The following is an 18,721-nucleotide window of genomic DNA, read 5'->3' on the forward strand; positions in this document are numbered from 1 at the left end:
ATATTTAGGAACAATAATATTTTACAAAATCATGAAAAAATATCATTGCTGTGCATTTTTGTCAATCTCATTAACATCTGGCTTGATTAAAGACAGCTAGATTCACAAATGTGCTTCTGCATTCAGTCTGTCATTTGGAATATTTCACTGTAATTCATGAGAGAATGAGAGTAAAAAAGACAACTTATGTTTTAGTAGTATTAAGAAAACATTTTTGAACTCCTGAACTCCTGAGAGGATTTCAGGGACCTCTTGGCAGGAGTTGGGTGGGAGGGGGTCCCTGGACTACACTTTGAGAACCACTGGATGAAACTACATGTATTTCTTGATGACATTTCCTTGGTTTCCTTTCTTCTGCCCCTTGGGGCCTGGTAAAATATTCTTTATGTTGACTCCTCAAATGTGTTTACTGATTTAAATTTCCTCTATAAAATTCCAGGGGAAGGAACCATCCAGTGAATCAGGCCTTCACTTCCTTTTCACGATGCCTTTCCCCTTAATTAGTCATGCTGTAAGAATCCATCTCATTCCTTTGACTCAGCCGCCATAGAGGTGCCACCAGATGCTTTTTACTATGCCTGATGACATTGTAGACTGGTTACAAATCAAGATAAGTTGTTTAGGAAAAAAATACTCCCTTTTCGGTACAAAGAATTCTAGGAAGTCTTGGAGGTTGCTGGGAGAAAGAAACTAGAATTGTTTCCTAGCAACGGAGTGGAAAAGTCTTTGGAGAAGTTTTTGGGGGCCTAGCTGGCACATGGGATCCACTCTGCTCTCCAGGAAGCGTATGCCATCTTCTAGTTCGCATTTCTGCACCAAGGCAGTGGCAGGTGGCCCGAAGAGTGAGTGGGAAGCAATAATCAGCTCTCCAAGTAACAGCATTTTCATTTGCTAAATGTTATGTTAATGTTCTCCAAACTGATGGTAGAATTATACAAACTTAGGCTGAAAATATGCATACTGTTCATATTAAGTTTTCAGACTTCTGATAAAATGTAGGTAAATAATATCAAAAAGTATCTGAAAAATTACACAGTAAATTTTGTATAGAACAAATATGTGTACAACTTACAACATTTACATTGGAACAATTTTATGAGCTACATCAGAAAAATGCCTGCATGAATATAGTAGCATAAAAACAGTTGCTTTTGCATTTAACTTGCAAAGAAATGGAAGCAACAGCATTTTAAAAAGAGCATGAGTTTGTGTGCTTTATCTGGATGAGTAGTGGCATTTTCTAACTGCTTGCCTCTCGGGCACATAAGTCATCATGGTACATTCTTACTAATAGACTTTGAACTTCTTTCTCTGTCCTTTTCTTCTGGGCCGTATATTGCCGCCTTTAGCGCTTCAGCATGGAAGGGATCTCAAATGTCATTCAGAATGGCCTCCGCCACACCTTTGGAAATTCAGGTGGAGAGAAACAGGTGCTCGGTTATCCTTATTTTCCTCATTCTCTGCTTTTTCATTTTCTGTGTAAGTGAAGATCCTGAAAGCTGGTAGTTTACTAATTTACTAAGACCATTGCTTAACAAGAGAAATAAAAGTTTATTATAAAAGTTCATTATATTTATAGTCTTGATAATGAACAGAATTTCCCTTTGAGGAAAAAGCATTTTTCAAATTGGACAGTAGATTAAATGCATTCTTAAGACATGTTTTATAGCTCCATTTTTCACTCTTAGTTTTAAACAAATAGACATTAACATTTTAACATAATGTATTGCATGTGTAGAAAATCTGCTTGTGAAAATAACTAAACTAAAATATGTGACTCTAATTCTAAGAAGCAAGATGTCATTTTTGGGGGAAGAAGGCCAGATGTTGGTATGTTTGAGACTAGAGTTCTAGGTCAAAAATATGTATAGAGTATATCTTACCTCCTTTAAATGAAGTTCATGTGTTTTTAAGGTGTATTGCATAGTCAGCCAACTCAGTTTTCTGCCAAACGAGGCATGAGACATTATTTATACAAAATTATACATAGATATGAATATATAATCAAATATCTAGCAATTTGCTTTTTATTCACATTTTTGTATAATGATTGAAGGAACATCATGAACATGGGAAACATTCACATTAATGGGTATGCTTAAAATTACCTTTCACTATATGAAATTTTCACTTTAAAAAAGAAAACTCTTTAAGTTAGCTCTTCTGTGCAGATTAAGAAGGTGTACAAAATGTAGCTTGTAGGAAGTTTAGCAAAAGAACACCTAGTTCAAATGCCTGGAGATTTTACTGCAGGTAGTTAAGTGTTTCTCGAGAAGGGAGATCATTCCTATTAAAGAGGGAAGCCTCACACTGACATTTGCAGCTCATCAATGAGCTCCATGAAGGGATGTTTGAATTTTTGTTTTCATTCCGGTGCCTCTCACCTCTCTCAACCTCACAAGAAGGCAAGGAATCTTCCAAACTGTGAGTGGAGCAGGGAGGCCTGAAGATGCAGCCAGGTAGCCAGAGAGCGGGCCAGGGCGCAGCCTCCTGGTGCCTCTCCAGGTTGCCTGACATGTGCAGAGTGAAGCCAGGAACACATCATTTCTGGCCTTTTGTTGTTGTTCTTTACAAAGAAACATTCGATTATACAAGTGGGCATCACCTGCAGGAAGTCTACATCAAAAAGATGGTGGAACACTTAAGTGTCTCAAAGATTGAACTATGCAGTTTTACCACTTTTCTGGACTTAGGGATCCAGTTATTGTAAAGCAGCTTTCTTTATCCTGTTTTTCAATTATGGGCAGGATAAGATCACTCAATGAGGATTAGCCACAGAGCTGAGATTTAGGGCACGAGGTTAAATAATGGGTGGAGCTAAGAGATTCCAGGTAAAAACCACTGGCTTTCTATATGAGCATATGTGAAATGCACGGAACTATTTTTTTGGTGGGATGGTAAGAACAGGAAAATCTGGACAATCATTTATGGATTATGCTTTCATGGGATTAGTTATAAGACATGGCGCTGTTACTTGTGAGCCTTTACAAGTAGTGAACTAGGAAGTTTGTCTCAATTTCAGACATTAATTTTCATTATTCATTTCCCCTTAGGCCATTCTCAACTTTCGCTTTTCTCCTTTAATACCTAAAAACGTTTACAATGACTTACCCAATAATTTAAAATAATAGTAATGATGCATTTCTAAAACGATTTAAGTGTGTCTTTGTTAGCTTCTGAAAGAAGCTAGTGTGTGTTTTTCAAAGTTGTCATGTTATATATGTGGACCATTTGTTCAGCCAGAATAAAAATGGTCTGAAACAGAATTATTTTGCTGTTGGAAATTACTTTATTGTGCAGAACTGTTAAAACTATGTTTTCAGTTTAAATTGCTATTTTTAAAATGTGTTGAAAAATAATGCAAGTAGAATGTGAGATAATACTTCACTTCAAAAATGAACAAATTGAGTAAACCATCCTCAGACTTAGTCCTGTGAAATTTTCAATAACTGAAATGCAAAAAGGTGGTTGTTTCTGTTTACACTAGGTTTGTATGAAGCAAATAGAGGTGGGCAAAAAAAAAAAAAATGAGCTCCATCTGAGATAGTAACCTTTATTCCCATACAATACCTGTGTTTTCATTACCAAAGTAGCTTATGTTTTATGTTATGAAATAGACCTTCTAGTAACAGTATCAAATTTTTTGCAGATAAGGTAATTCCGATTTAAGTGACACATTTTTTTTTTTTAAACTTGGCAGTATTTGACTACAGTCATTCCTTATGAGAAAAAAAACGGACCACCATCTGTTGAAGATCTTCAAATATTAACCAAAAGTGAGCAAAGACAAAATGAAACTATTACCTGATTTCCTTTTGCTGATCGGTAAACACCTGACTTTAGTTGGCTGATTTTGTTGTTAGTTTTGTCAATTTAGGATATAAATGATGCATATAATTGTTTATTTTTATAAGAATGAAGCCAAAAATGGCTGTGACATTAAATACAACAGTAACTCTAGTGTTGATTTGTAGTTTTTCTTACCTTGAAATTTTTATAGTTTTTCTGTTTTACCTGCAAATATTTGTAGTTTTTCTGTTTTTCTTACCGTGGAATATTTATAAGCTAAAATTTTGGGAAAAAGCATAACTTGAATCTCCATCATCTCTTACATGTTTAAGAACGTATCCATTTATCATAAATGAAATTCTTTATGGATCTTATGTATCTATGACTGTCAGTAACTGAATAGGAAAGACTTAGGGTAAACACTTCTTATTTCTTACGAATGTAGAACCCGAGGGAGTAGTTTACAGGTAGAACATAAATTGACAGTGATGTTTTAAGAACATGCATTCATTCAGCAAATATTTGGTGAAGGCCTACTCTGTACCAGGCCATGATCTGGGCACTTGGGATACTTTAGTGAACAAGGCAGACAAAGATAATGTACCTTCAATGGGCTTGTCTTAAAAAAAATTGTTAGATTTAAATATACATGATACTGAGTATGTCTTATAGCCGCCAATGAGCCCTGAATTCTGGTTCTCTCCCTGTTATTTTCAGGGATATTCTTGGAAGTTAACTTACTCTCTTTTGCTCACATTGAAAAACTAGGATAAAAAATATTTGTTCTATTTACCTCACAGTAAATAGATTAATATATGTATGATTTTGGCTAAGTTACTATCAGTTAGCCATTAAAATGGAGGGATTGAATTTGCTGATCTGTTAGGTCTTTGATGGTAAATATTTATGATACTTGCTAATTAGGAGGGAACCAAATGAAAGAGCATCACATGGATGAGTATGGATGATGATATTTATTTTGGAAATTTAAGAGGAATGGGCAAGGAAAACCTGAGTAGAAGCAAGTGTCTTATTTCTTAGCTCCCTGCCTTCTAACTTGGAGCTTTTATTCTTTCCTTTGGTGAATAATTCTTTAAAAAGTTTTATATTTAAATATGGATAAATCAAGTGATGCCAGCCAGTCTGAAATAAAAAATCAAGAGATTAACTGGGTAGCTAGCCCTCTTATTTTCAGGAAGAACTTACGAAGTTATGCGTGTTCAAGATCACACAGGGGGATGGTTAATTACAGAGCTGGGTCTCTTAATTCCCAGGAAATTATACTTTTAATGATGCTGGTTTTTGGTATGTGATTTTATATAGAAGTTAGAAAAAATTTTAAACACGATTGGAAGCAGAAATACTGCACATGGTAGCCCTCTAAAGAAGGGAACATAAATAAATATTGCTCACAAGCCAGGAATTACTGGCAGGCCTCAGATCAAGAACAAATACTTCGTTGGTCAAACTAAAGTCATCACAATTCCAGCATCGAGATGTCTTTATAGGTCGACACAGTTTGGAATCTTTGGACGTATTTGTGTCCAAAGCTCCTTTTCTTTCCAAAAGAAGAGCCCTGTGGAGACAGTCACAGTGTTTATGGATATGTAGTCTTCCTCATAAAAGCTATTAGGGGATTCTGGGTGCAATAATAATAATAATAATAATTTACATAATATTAGTAGAGTTATAGTTAATACATAGCATGTACTATGTGCCAGGCACTATGATATGACCTTTATATCTGAATTAGTAGCTTAGTCCTCATAACAAACCTTTGAGATTAAATCTAATTATTATTCTCATTTCACAGATGAAGAGCTTGGTGCAAAAGTGGTTAAGTAGCTTGCTCAGCTTCACACAATTAGGAAGTGGCAGAGCCAGGGTTTAAACCCAGGAAGGCTGATGTGACAGTTATACTATTTTGCCTTGTCATATCAGTGGTGAAAAACAGTGAAATATTTTTACCAGGATGCTTTGGAGAAAATTTGAGTTGGGAATCTCTGTTAAAGTATAATATTTGTGAGTTTATCTCAACCTGAATGGTCTAGCTTAAAAAAGAAAAACATTATACTAGGTGGCTGTTTTTTCTATTTTAGTTTTTACTTAGAAGATAAAATTGTCAAATTAGAATGAGGCTAATTCTCCCAGGTTCCTCCGTAGTGCAGAGGCGGCGACAGCCAGGCAGATGCCAGGTGCTGCTTCATGGAAGTTGTTCTTCATTTGGGTCTTTTCTTTGAAAGTTTCCAAGGAGTCTGACAGATATGCTTGTTGGAGGGTATAGCTAACTGTCCATTTCTCTAAGAGCTTCTCTAGTTTGCTTGATCTACAGCACCGAGGTCTTCTTGCTGCACAGAGTTCATTAAGGTGCACATTGCAGTAACCCACTTTCCAGTATTATTACAGAGCGAAGGCTCCTTGTAAATAACCCAATTCCTCTTTTTTGCCTCCACTGTTTGGAAATTTTAAATCAGGAAAGCAACTCTCAGGTAAGTGGGATATTCTTACCTAAAATAAATTCTTGTGGACTTACTCCACTAAAATAAATTATTGGGCCTTTATTGTTGTATCCCCTTATCAGGAAAATCACATATAATTTGTATGAGTCAGTTATATCCTATAATTAAGGAAGAGTAAGGCCACAATGATTGAAATTAAATAATACTTTTGATCTAAATTTTTAATTGTTGTCTTTTTTCCCCTCTTCCATTTTGCAGTTCTTCGTGCCATGAAGGAGGACAGTGAAAAAGTTCCGAGCTTGTTAACTGATTATATTCTGAAAGGTGAGTTTTATAATGGTATAGGTGCGATGGCTGGGAGGTTTGGTTTAGTCAGTAAATATATCACCTTGCTAATACATTAGACAGTAACTTCCCAAAGCACAACTTTCATTAATCTTATTATGCAGGGTGAGGATTAGATACATGACTGACTTCTACCAACATTATGTATTATGGTTTTATAAAATTTAAGTTTTATTGAGGTTCTGGGTTGGAAATAATCTCTACAGCTAAACTATAAACATCAAGGGAGGTAGTAGATGAAAATTAGTGAGATGACGCCTAATCATGTGGGTATCAGATGTTGGCAGGTTGGCACTGGGAAATTTGAGAAGGGTGGTCTCTGTCATCTTGAGGACAGTGGAAAGGAGGACAGATCATTAGTGAGGACGGATGAAGGAAGGAAGAGTCACATCTGTGAACAGTGCCAAAGGGAATACGAAAGGGACTGATGTAAGACACAGGAAGGGAAGCGGGGAAATAAAAAGAATGGACTTGCGTAAACCCAGGACGGTGAAAAAGCAGCCACAAATCTTAGAGGCAAGGTGAGGCTCACACAGGATGGGAATATTGATGAGGCAAAAGAAGAGTGAGAGGTTGAGTTACTTTGCTGAGGAAAGAGCAAAGTGTGGATGATAAAGAAGGGACTGGAGAACTTAGAGGCAAAATTAATACTTTTCAATGAAATATTTTTTTAAAGTAGCAGGTATTCATGGACCAGATTTTGAAAGCATCACAAAATGCATCTTGTAGTGTTTGATAGTTTTGAGAGCAATCCTCTTCCAGTAACAGTCTTCTTCTCTGGGTTCTCTCTCTTCTCCATTAAAGTTAGCTGAGCACAAGGAAGATGAAGATTTCTGAGACATTAGAAACCTCAGATGGTCTTTTCTTAAACCATAGTGTCATGAAAGGGAAACCTCAGTAGTATACACAGGGTACTCAAAGTGAATCACACGTTTCACTTGTAAGAGTCTTGATGCGGTGAGAGTAAGAAGCATGGGCCAGACACTAGTGGGTTAACACTGGAGTAGAACAGACTGAGTTGACATTTTAAAAAATAAGCTGTTTTTCTGATGGAGGACTTTTTCTCCCTATAAAATTCTGAATTTTTTTTTTTTTTTAATACCTGACATCTTTGTTTGCTTTTGTGTTGTGCTAGCATTGGTATGAAAGCTGGATTGTTCTGAGGTTTGTTCTTCTAGATGTGAAGCAGGAATGAGACGAACATAAAGAACATGTCTTAAATTTTAATTATAGTGGGTTCCTAGGCCTCTATGAGGGCCAGAGATAGAATGAGCTTCTGAAGCATTCTCTAGCTATTTTAGCATTTAACTGCATGGAAGGATGTTATGACCCAAAGAACAGAGTCCTCTGGGGAAAAATGATTTTTAATTCTTTACTCTGAAAACCTAGGACTGTAATTGTGAACCTACCTATACCGCATGCCTTAGGGAAGCAGCACCCATCTAATTCTGCTCCTCATGCTCGGGCCGCTGGCTCCTGTCTGTAAGCCCAGTTCTATCTATACCGTACCTGCTTCTGATGAGCTGTCTGTGTGCATGTGCTGTGGTTTTGTCTTGGCTTTGTATTGTGAGGACTGGGTGGAAAAGAAGCGAGGATTTAAGACTACAGCGGAGACTGTAGTAAGAGAAAACGAAGACGGGAGTGTAATGCGGAGATGTTATTTACCCAAATGTGTGCGGGAAGGTGGTGAAGTGGGGTCATTGAAAATGCTCTTTTCCACCCATCCTGAAAGTTCACAGCTGGTTAACTGTTCCTCTTCCTTGGGGACCAATAAGAGGACACTTTGCCTGGGAGGGGGATATTGCTCAAGGGGAGAATACTCCTTCCCCTTTGGCTAGTTTGTTGTTGTTTTAACACAGATGAGAGTGTGGCTTGGCTGCCTAAATACACCATCTTAGTTTTAATGCAAATGTCAGAAGTGAAAGAAGGTAGAAAAGTGGTCTCATTTGGCCTGAGAAAGGGAGTAGGGTGGGCACTGTATGGGCTAATTGAGCTTCTCTTTCTCGCACCTGCTTAATGACCCCACTGCAGCCTGCCGCCACTGCTGCCTTGACAGTAGTACCCAAGGCTCATTCTGAAGTAATGTTACGTGTGGCTGCTGCCGTGGTAATGCTAGTTAGGAATAAAAATGTGTGCAGAAACTTGCACCCTTCTTTGACTTCCCTAGGGAGTCTGTTTGCTGTGTCACAAGCCTCATGGTATAGGGCAAATGTTAGGGGCCTCTATCTCCAAGTGGCACCCTAAGAGACATGGCCTTTTGGTGTCTCATTTCTGGGAAATTCTAATGTGTATTGAGAGAACTCGTCCTTGTTGGGTACAGCCTCTTAAAACCTTTAAAAAAGTGCTACTATAGATCTTTGCATTAACATTTAGTTCTCATTACTTAATGGTGTTTTTAAATGTACATGTAAAATGTATGTTTTGTGTAAATGTATACAAAATATACATTTGTAGCTAAAAGTTCTCTTTTTCTTCTAGTTCTGTGTCCTACATAGAGCAGCAACTTTATCTGCGGTGGGCTCCAAGCTAGATTTCCTACAGCATTATTCTGAAAGCTGGCTACCATTACCCTTCTTGCTATTGGAAACTCAGCACATTTGAACTTGGGTTTGATTCAGTATTAACAGATCTTGACTACACTAATTCTTTATATTATAGAACCAACGGAAATATGGGCACTATTTTGAATTCTAGAGATGGTTTTTGTTAAATCTACTAATAAACTGTTCTCTTGGTAGATTGAGAGAAGTATTAATTGTGCATGTGCAGTTATATTTCTTATTCACTGACAGTATGCCCATTTGTTTTTATGGCTTTCTTATCTAAACTGCACTGATGAACTAGATTAAAGCCTTGGGAGATTTATACTATAAATTCAGTGATGGCAAGAACCAACACTGTTTTTTGTGAGAATTGTCAGTATAACTATTACCTACCAGTATTGTTCAGAGATACTGAAACAGAATAAACTTGGGCTGTTCTTGAAGGCAAAACCAGAATATGCATTACTTTGGTTTAATACTTAGTGAACGTTGAAACTGTTGGTGATGATGGATTTTGTAGCTTGCTGCTTGTTTCACCATTGGTCAAATTTTAACCATTAAATTGCCATTCACTTTTAGAGTCTCGTATTTAACTTTTGATTTTCAAATGTTCTGCTTCACGTATCTGTGAAGAATTGTACTTTAAAAGTTTGTGTCCTCTGAGGTGCTTGAGAAAGTGTACACTGCAGAACTGCCCATTCTCATTACTGTGTCATATTTTATTCATGCCTGTGTGTTTTTCTTAAGTATGAATTCTAGATATAGCCACTTATGGATTCATCAATATCATGAGCACTTTTGCTGGTTCCAATCAAATCAATGGCATTTAATAAATTTTTTAAGAAGTAAAAATACATGTTTGAGAGCCTTGTATTTGGGAGTTTTGTGTTGTATTTTTTTTCCTTACAGTGCTAGATTGTTTCCCTTAATTCCACACAGAGCCCATCGCTACAATATGTGAGCAGATGAAACCCTGATTAGTCCCAGAATGCTACGAAGGGGAAGAGGAGGACGTTTATTAGAGTATGCTGAACTGCTGTGGAATGACGGAAGTCCTGCTCTTTTTCTGGGGCTGTGAGACATTTCAAAAACAGCCATGCAGCCCCCTCCCATAGACGACATGAATGAAGTAAGAGTCTATATGGGACCTGCTACAGGAGGCTTTCACAATTCCACTCAAACACCGGTGAGCAAACAAACAGGGCTATACATACGCCTCACTCCACTCAGCAACCGAGTCACCATGACTGCAAAGGCAGGGGCTCGGTTTGAAGTTTAATGCCTGCTTGGCATTTCAGCTGTCATCTCTAGGGGTATGAGAAACTCGAGATAGTTGCCTTGTTTTATTAACGTTCTTATGTGGAACTTACTGGCCCTTTCCCCAGATACGTATACTTACACAGTAATATTAATAATTTAAATTAATTTGATGTGAATTTGTAAAAATGATGCCTTGTACTGAAGAAATGTAGCTTTAAAGGGTATATGATATAGTAGAAAGTCTTTAGGGGATATATTTTTTTAAAGGAGACTCAACATTGTTCTGTTTACAGCTCATTCTTAAATTGATGATTCTAAAATGTATGAAAATATACCTATTTTTTCCTGTCAGCTCAAAGTCTCTTTGCAGTTAGGCTTCCCCTGATTTTGCTTGGTAAAGTCTTTCTTTCTTCTTCAGCATCGAACCACTGTAGGGTTTCCCACCACAATCCTCCTGTGCGTAGCAAGTTAATTTAATTTTGATACTAGTTATGAGCACGTTTCTGACAGCAGGTAGGTTTCTTGTCTCCCTAAAAACAGCACCGCTATACTGCGTACTCTGGGAGACACTTTTCTTTTTGCAAGGATACCTTGGGAAAGACCCGCCTAATGACAAAGGCACGGGGACTTCTTGTGACACCAGAGGTTCATTGGACTGATAACCTTAAAAGGACAATTAATTATTGGTCTTTTGGATCCCAGAGATGGAATCTTTTTGCAAGTTACACTGTGTGATTTCAACTCAAAATGTTTATTTCCTGCCAAGAATCAAGTTGCAGATAATTCTCTTACAGCTTTGTTTTTTGAAGAAAACAAAAACAAACTGTAGAACTATGGTGCACTCCAAGTGCCATATATCTATTTTATTCTTCAGGAAATTATATTTGTTTTTCTTTTACAAGAGCACAACAGGAACCAAAGTAAAAGAGTAATAGATACAGCACTCAGGATAAATCATATCTTTAAAATAATAATAAAAAAATTTACACCTTGTCCTATATCCTGTTAGTATTTTCATAATATGGCCATGATTGAAAAAACAAAAAGCAAGCATCTACAATTTTTTTTGATAAAGACTTTTTATGCCAGGAATGGATTAATTACCAACAAAATTTATACTAATCAGGCTGATGCCAATCTATTTTGGTAATGTATCATTAACAAATTTATTTTGGAAAAAGATAAAAATATTGCCCCTTGATAATCTTTTTTTCCTTTGATGCAAACAGCTAGAACACCTTTTTCTTTTTCTTTTTGATATCCTAAGACAAAAAAATGGTTAATCTTCAGATTAATAAATTAGGTCATTATAATAATAAATTAATTTTTTTTAAAGTTCAGCAACCTCTGTCCAAGTATTTACAACAATACTTGAAAGTTCCTTTACAAAACAGAACACATTTTCTTTTCACATTAAGCATACTGGGTATCTGTGTCTTTCACAACAAGCATTTTTAAAAGAAAACTCAATGCACAAATGGGTTAATTAGTATAAAAGTGCTAAGGGCTGTTTGAAAAGTTAACACTATAGTATACAGTCAGTTATATTTGAGGCATACTACAACAAACTTCCAGCTTATTGTGGACAATATTCCAGTAGTTGTTTCAAACCATTGTTTGAAAAAAAAAAAATCCAGGAGCTGATTAGTGATGCAGATAAGAACTGCCATCAATGTCTCTGGCCAGTGAGCAAATTGAAAACCAACTGAAAGCAAATCCAAATGAGGAAGATTTTAATAAAGGAATACCCTTCTCCATAGCAGGTGCAATGCTGACTGCTCAAGGCGTGCGTGCACACAAACACACACATACATACTCTCACACACACATCTTTCCAATTAAACTGCAGGTAGAATGAGATTTTGTGTTATTCAAAAAATTGGTAAGTGATCAACAGCACGGATATGGAATGCCTGTTTATCTGCCTTTGTTCTGGTTAAAATCTCATAAAAATACATTCAACAGGAAAACATAAATTGTATGTGTATAAATATATATGTATATATATATTATATACACATGCACACAAATACTTTTGTTTTTTGAAGCATAAGATAGTTACATAAATACTCCTATAATTGCTAAAGTTTAAAGAGGCATCTTTTTTTTGAGCTTCAACAAAGGTGCTTGAATAATATACAATTAAAATGAAGTAGTTTCTATTTTGTAGAATCAGTATATAATAAGGAAAAAGAATCCCCAAACAGTCTTTAAAAAAAGTTTCTTCTTAAGCTAGAGCTTCAACAAAAACTATGAACAACCAACAATATAACAGAACAAAGCAACAACAAACAGTGAAATATAGCCCCTGGAAATGCCTGGTGTTCGTCACCCTCTCCCTCCTTCCTGTCACGTTGTTGTAAGAAAAGCTCCAGTGCTCACATCAAGAAATGACTTAGATCTTGTTCATGTGCTGACTCTGCTAGGAACTGGCTGATTGGCTTGGAAGAAAATAAAAGCAGCAAAAAGTATAACTGTATATATCCTTAATAACCCGCTTTAGAGAAATGTCGCTATCGCATTTCTCTGGCTTCCTCACTGCCTACTGCAGTTGTGACTGTATAGAAAAGAAACTTGTGGCTTTCGACCTGGGATGGCTGTCAAAAGGTTCTCATGTGCTCGTCTGGTAGTTCTAAGGTGGTTATGGCAGCTGGGTCGCAAGGCCTTGTTTGTTTCCTGCTCATTCAGGCCTGAGCTTTGCAGCAACCAGTGCAGTCTTCAGAGCATAGGAAAAAAATATCCTCTGGGCCACTGAACTGCTTTTATGTTACCAGGTTTCTCCCCGAGCCAAGCTGACCAATTTTTCTTCCCGACACCACCCTCCCACCCATTTCCCCATCCAAACTCACTGTCCCCACCCCAAATATCTCTACAGCTATCTTACAGGCAAATATATCTTAGCAACTTTAAAAACTTTGGTTCTAAGAAAACACTTGGTCAGTTATCTTGAGGAAAAGTGGGAATGCTTGTTCTGCACATTGCTGTAGACAGAGCCCATCCCAGTAAGGTCTTAGCGCTGTACATCAAGTCACAATCCAATACAATCCACTAAGCAAGTGCACAAATTCTAGTTTACTTTTTAGAGCAGATTTAGTCGTCTTCTGTCTTTTGAAACCTCATCCTAGTTGCCTTTCTTCACACTGTTTGGTAGAAATTGTCTGCCTGTAGATGGTTCTGTTTTTGCATGCTGTAGAAGCCACTGAATCTTGCATCTGGTTCTGCAATTCTTAGCATTCTCTGGGAACTGTCCACCTGGACTCTGGTTCCTTTCTTGCAGTCCACAGATACTAGCTGATTATTTAAGGAAGAAGGCTATTTAATGAGAGGAGGAATAAAACCACAAAAAATTAGTTGCTTTACGTTATCTCAAATGAACAGAAATTTACTACCTAACTCAGGTGAGATAACAGTTTCACAATTCATTGGTAGACTGCATGCAGATTATCACATCTTGTTCTATACTTTTATGAGGGACACTGACAAACTGTATTTTAAGGTGAAATGTCAAGAAACTGTCAAATAGGAAGATAAAGGAACTGGAAAAAAAAAAAAAAAAAAAAAAGACTGGTGAAATGATTTCAAATCCTTGAAGTGCAGACCTGTGTTTAAAGGGGGTTGAAGAATGAGTGGAAGGTAGGCAGATTTTAAAAACAAAGCGATGATTTCTAACCACTCAGACTGTAGAACACTATCATAGGCTGGGCCAGCCCGTGTGTTTCTAGTCACTCCATACACTTTATGAGCGGGTCTGTTTCCTAGCTTTGGACACAGGCAACGGTATCCCGACCCAGCATAGAGGCTGTGCCCAGTGTACATTTGTTCAAAGAAAAATTGGAGGCAGGATAACCGCAGGACAGAATTTTTACATGGAAGGGTTAACCAGATAGTAAATTATATTACATAATTGTTCAGGCTGTTTCCAATTCTTAAGGTTTATGATTAAAATAAACCAACTCAAGGCAAAAGGTAGAATTAGAGTTGGAAGGGATTATGATTTATTTCCCTTAATACAGTTTTTTCTTGTCTTTAAAATAGGCAGATTTAGAGGCCCTTTATATTTGTACTGAAAACAAACATACATCTTTTCTCCCTCAGTGTGAAATCTGCCTCTCCCTACCTTGTCTACTATTACTTTCCACCACCTCTTCATCTTCTGCGACCTTTCCATTTGGTGCTTGCCTTTGATGCATTGACCTGTCCTTTTGCCTTTTGTATACCCTCATGATCTTCCAGCCCTCTCCTGAGTATTATCTCCCTCCCTTTGCGACTTTTTTTCTCTCCCAATTGTAAGTTGACTGATGACTGAGAAATGCTAGGTGATCATGTTTTAATGTCTAATATAAGCAATGATTTAGGAATAAATCCAGAAGTATTTGTTCATTTGAAAACTTCAGAGTACATCCAGAAAACTGGATCCATGTAAGGTCAGGATTCATTAACCAATGGATAATGGATAATTCACCTTGTGATCAGTCCAGCCCCGGGCAAGTACTACATATTTGATTCATACTATAGCCTGGTATGGATTTGAGGCTATGAATAGCAAAGTAAAAATTTCACTGGTTAAGACACAAAGTTTCAAGCAATTTCAGTATGAATGTTAAGTTTTCCTAGATTCATCATTTAAGAGACTAACTTTTGCAAGACAGTACCTTAGTTGGTGTTCGATACCAGCAAAGCAGTGGTATCCACTGTTTCTTCTGATTGATGAATAGGAATGCTATTATAATAGAGAGGCATATAATTATGGGAGCCACAACTGAGGCAATGGAGTCCAGCGAAGAATCTTCACTTGGGTGCAGCCTGTTATCTCTGTAATCTACCTGGAGGTGACCCATATCTAGGAGAAAAACAATTACAAGCATTTATTACCTAAACCAGAATTGTTAAGGATTATTTTAACGACATTGCAAATAGAGATCAGCAACTTGGTTTTATTGCTTCTCAGTTTTTTGAGGCTAAAAATGTGATTAAAATCTAATGTTGATCCAAAGAGCTCTTAGTAGAGGGCAGAGTGCTTAGGGATGAATGTTAAAAAAAAAAATCAGAGTGAGAATCTTAATAATTGGATAAGATGATGCCGGCTCTAGCTAATCAAGAAAATAAGAAGGTGCTTAGGTAGATTTTGAAAAAGTGAATTAGACCATTAAAATATTTTGATTACTATTAACATATACGGTCTTCTCAGATTTTGAAGGAGAAACATTAGCTGATCTCCTTGCTTACTGGCAAACAGGAGACTAGAACAAAGTATATTCTTTTACCTACTAGTGTAATAGCTAAGACTAATTAGATCAAAACTAATCAGAATCAGGAGGTTGGTCTTTTGGTTGATACTCTGGTTCACTGAACTCTAAGCAATATTGTCTTACTTTTCATAAACTAGTTGAAAATCTTCCTTAGGCCTATTAGATCGTTTTTCTGCCCTAATGAATTATATTGCATAGGTGACTACATTTAGTTTTGCACTTATGAATGATGACCTTTATGTTCTTTTAAAATATCTCTCTTACAATGAATGTTGCAGACAAAAAATAAGGTTAAACACATACCAATAGGGGGCACTCCCTAAAGTTTCCTTATTTTTATTCTATTTTCTTTCAAATAAATCATTGTAGTCAGGTGTTCTAAATGCATTAAAAATCAGTTTAGTGAAAGACACATGACACACAATAACAAAAGGAGTTACTCTTAAATTGTTCTAGAAATTCAGCTCATGAAGTGACCGAGCTTTGTGGTATGTAAGACTGTGTTTAAAACTCAGATTTTAAATGATATGCTTTTGTGTGTTCTGGAGGGGTGGTGGGGGCAAGGAGGAATGGGAGGTAGAAAACATTCCTAATCATTTTAGCCAGTGCAGATAGCAATAAAACTTTATAGAAACATATTTTCCAGCATCAAGAAAAATGTCAGTAACATTTTATTGATGAATTCAGATTTTAAATACACAATGAATGAAAGAATGAATTTTAATTTCCCATATTCCAAATGAAATATAAAGCAGTTTTAGGAATATGTGTCATACAAGAATAAGAAGATATAAATTAAGGAAGGTCTTGGTGAGAGAAAAATGAAGCTGCAACTGAGGTCTGTTTACAAAATTCAGTCTTCCAGTGCTGTTTCTGTGCTAAAACCAAGCCATAAAAGTTGGCTTTGAGCTTTGTAGCAGCCAAAGCCAAAAATGGAAACAACTATCAGTCTTTAATAGGATTCACAAGGTCTTTTAGGTTAAAACAAATCAGTTGCCTAGGAGAAGCATACATTTTCTTGCTATTGACACGTAAGAAAATTTATCTTTAGGGGCTGTATAACATAGATCCTATGCAATGCACAGGTCTTCAACATAGTGTAAGTATGGCTATTCTTATGATCGAAGTCTAGCCTCTAGAACAGGGCCTGGCATACAGCAGGCACTAATAGTTATTGACTGAATGAATGTAAGCGTAATGCTAAAGCACATTCAGTTAGAACAATTATACAGAGAGCCAAAAACACTAGGTCCAGGAATTTGGCTTTCTGGTCATCAGGCTTGATCCAAGCGTAACGTTTAGAATATCTAGAGTAACAGACAATTAATCTCTCAAGCAATGAATATTGCTTCTTCCAAAAGAAATATACATTATATAGCAATGATTTGGAAAATATGGTTGGAGTAGACAGGAGGCAGTATTGAGTCACGGCTAAGAGCAAGTTTATACTACTGATCAAGAAGAGGTCTACTTTTATAGAAAAGGAAATATTAACAGCTATTGGGAGACAAAATAACATCTTTATTATGCACAAACTGAAAGGATAGAGCAAGAAAAAAAGGCATGGAGTAAACCTGGTGACTAGAAAAATCAACATAGGTAATAAATTTAACTCACATGAAGTGAAAACTGCCCAGAAGTAGAGGGTAACCTAATGTATAAATGCTCAGTGCAGAATCTACAAGAGACAGTGACTAATTCATGATTACTCTCCTTATAAAGTTTACATATACATACGTTTGAGAGATGGCTTAGAAGTTCCAGATACCAAGCTCTTACGACTAGGAACATATTTATTTCCATCATCACAAAGTCTCTGAGCACAGAGGGCCAGGAAGGAGGCATTTAATCCAGTTACCTGCTGACTTATTTTATCAATGTGTGGTGTAAATATGTTTCAGCCAAGCAGGTCTGCCCGGGAATAGTTATTTGAATTTATTTCAGCAAGTCATCTTAAAAGTTACTCATAAGAAATTTTAAAAATTAGAAAAAAGCCAAGTAGACTACATAGAAAACTAGCAGATCTCATGTGCCTTCAATGCTTACCTCTAGGGAGATGGATGATATCATTTTCACTAGGCGTGGGCCACAGGGGAACCTCCAGGTCAACCTCTCCTCGATGGTTTGTCTTCTCAATGGGTATATTGGTTGGTTCTGGGACATACATTTCTAAAAGAAGGGAACATTTTTCCTAAGAGATGATGAAGCTGCTGTATTGTTGGCTTTTGTATTCTCAATCCAAATGGTGCACTCAATTCAAGACCACATTTCCTGGGACACGAAAGATGCAGTTTCTGCCATTTACATCATTCATCATTCATGCTAGAGAATCATGAGCTTTGCAGTAAGGAGAAACATGTCTTATAACATTTAAAAAACAAAAGAATTCTCTACTCCACCAGGGTCAAAAACTGCTTTTTCATGTCAAATGGTGTTGGTTCTAACATTTTATGGAAACTGAAGGGGACTAGCTGAAGTGGAATTATTTTTTTTTACTTTCCAGCAGCTAATAAATGTTAGTGTTTAATAGCTGCTGCTCTTTAATATAGGGGTATTGAATAACTTACATAAAATATGTTAGCAAAACTTGAAAAAGTTAAAGCATTGTCCACTTCTTATGGACTTCTTGGCCATTTCCTCTCCTTTCCCTTCCCCTAAATGTAGGCAGACCTCATGAGTATAAGTCTCAGATGTCCATTATGTTACCACTGGAACCATTTAGATTAGAAACTGATCTTCAGTAAATATATTTACATTATCCAGTTTTATCAGATAGGTATTATACTACAACATAAAACAAACTGATAAAAATATTTATCTCAAATATCAGGTCTTTTTTCAAAAAAAAATCATAACTTTTCTCAGCTCCTACAGATATTTCTTTATATTTATACTTCAGCTGACGACAACTAGCCCCACATTTTAAAGCAATTAATTCTTGAGAACCTGTTTTCAAAATGTGACAATAAAAGTTTGTGTCATGCACGTATTTCCTTTCGGTCAGATCCTGCCATATTATGCACTGATTTTTTATAAAGCAATTACTCAACACGTAGGATCCTAAATACTCACCATA

General features: G+C 36.5%; 2 protein-coding genes across 10 annotated transcripts in view; one reads left to right on the plus strand and one right to left on the minus strand.

Annotated features, from left to right (window-relative positions):
- The window catches only part of FEZ2 (fasciculation and elongation protein zeta 2), a 73,325-nt gene extending 63,733 nt beyond the window's left edge, over window positions 1-9,592 (plus strand). For 2 of the 6 annotated variants that reach the window (XM_058429129.1, XM_032178502.2), the window contains exons 6-9: window positions 1,350-1,430; window positions 3,701-3,776; window positions 6,507-6,572; window positions 9,072-9,592. In XM_058429129.1, the coding sequence (XP_058285112.1) occupies window positions 1,350-1,430; window positions 3,701-3,776; window positions 6,507-6,572; window positions 9,072-9,088 (240 nt within the window). In that variant the 3' untranslated portion in view covers window positions 9,089-9,592. Of the gene's footprint in view, window positions 1-1,349; window positions 1,480-3,700; window positions 3,777-6,506; window positions 6,573-7,728; window positions 7,758-7,982; window positions 8,076-9,071 lie in introns of those variants that run through there. The other 4 variants (XR_004252401.2, XM_032178503.2, XR_009210149.1 and 1 more) reach the window with 4 other exon arrangements.
- Window positions 9,593-11,128: 1,536 nt separating this feature from the next.
- The window catches only part of CRIM1 (cysteine rich transmembrane BMP regulator 1), a 198,558-nt gene continuing 190,965 nt past the window's right edge, over window positions 11,129-18,721 (minus strand). For 3 of the 4 annotated variants that reach the window (XM_032178499.2, XM_032178498.2, XM_032178497.2), the window contains 3 exons: window positions 17,692-17,814; window positions 15,049-15,236; window positions 12,128-13,708 (listed from right to left, as the gene is read on the minus strand). In XM_032178499.2, the coding sequence (XP_032034390.1) occupies window positions 13,532-13,708; window positions 15,049-15,236; window positions 17,692-17,814 (488 nt within the window). In that variant the 3' untranslated portion in view covers window positions 12,128-13,531. Of the gene's footprint in view, window positions 13,709-15,048; window positions 15,237-17,691; window positions 17,815-18,721 lie in introns of all 4 variants that reach the window. The other variant, XM_032178495.2, reaches the window with a different exon arrangement.

The sequence above is a fragment of the Hylobates moloch genome, unplaced genomic scaffold (genome assembly GCF_009828535.3).
Source record: "Hylobates moloch isolate HMO894 unplaced genomic scaffold, HMol_V3 SCAFFOLD_15, whole genome shotgun sequence".
Taxonomy (NCBI): Eukaryota; Metazoa; Chordata; class Mammalia; order Primates; family Hylobatidae; genus Hylobates; species Hylobates moloch.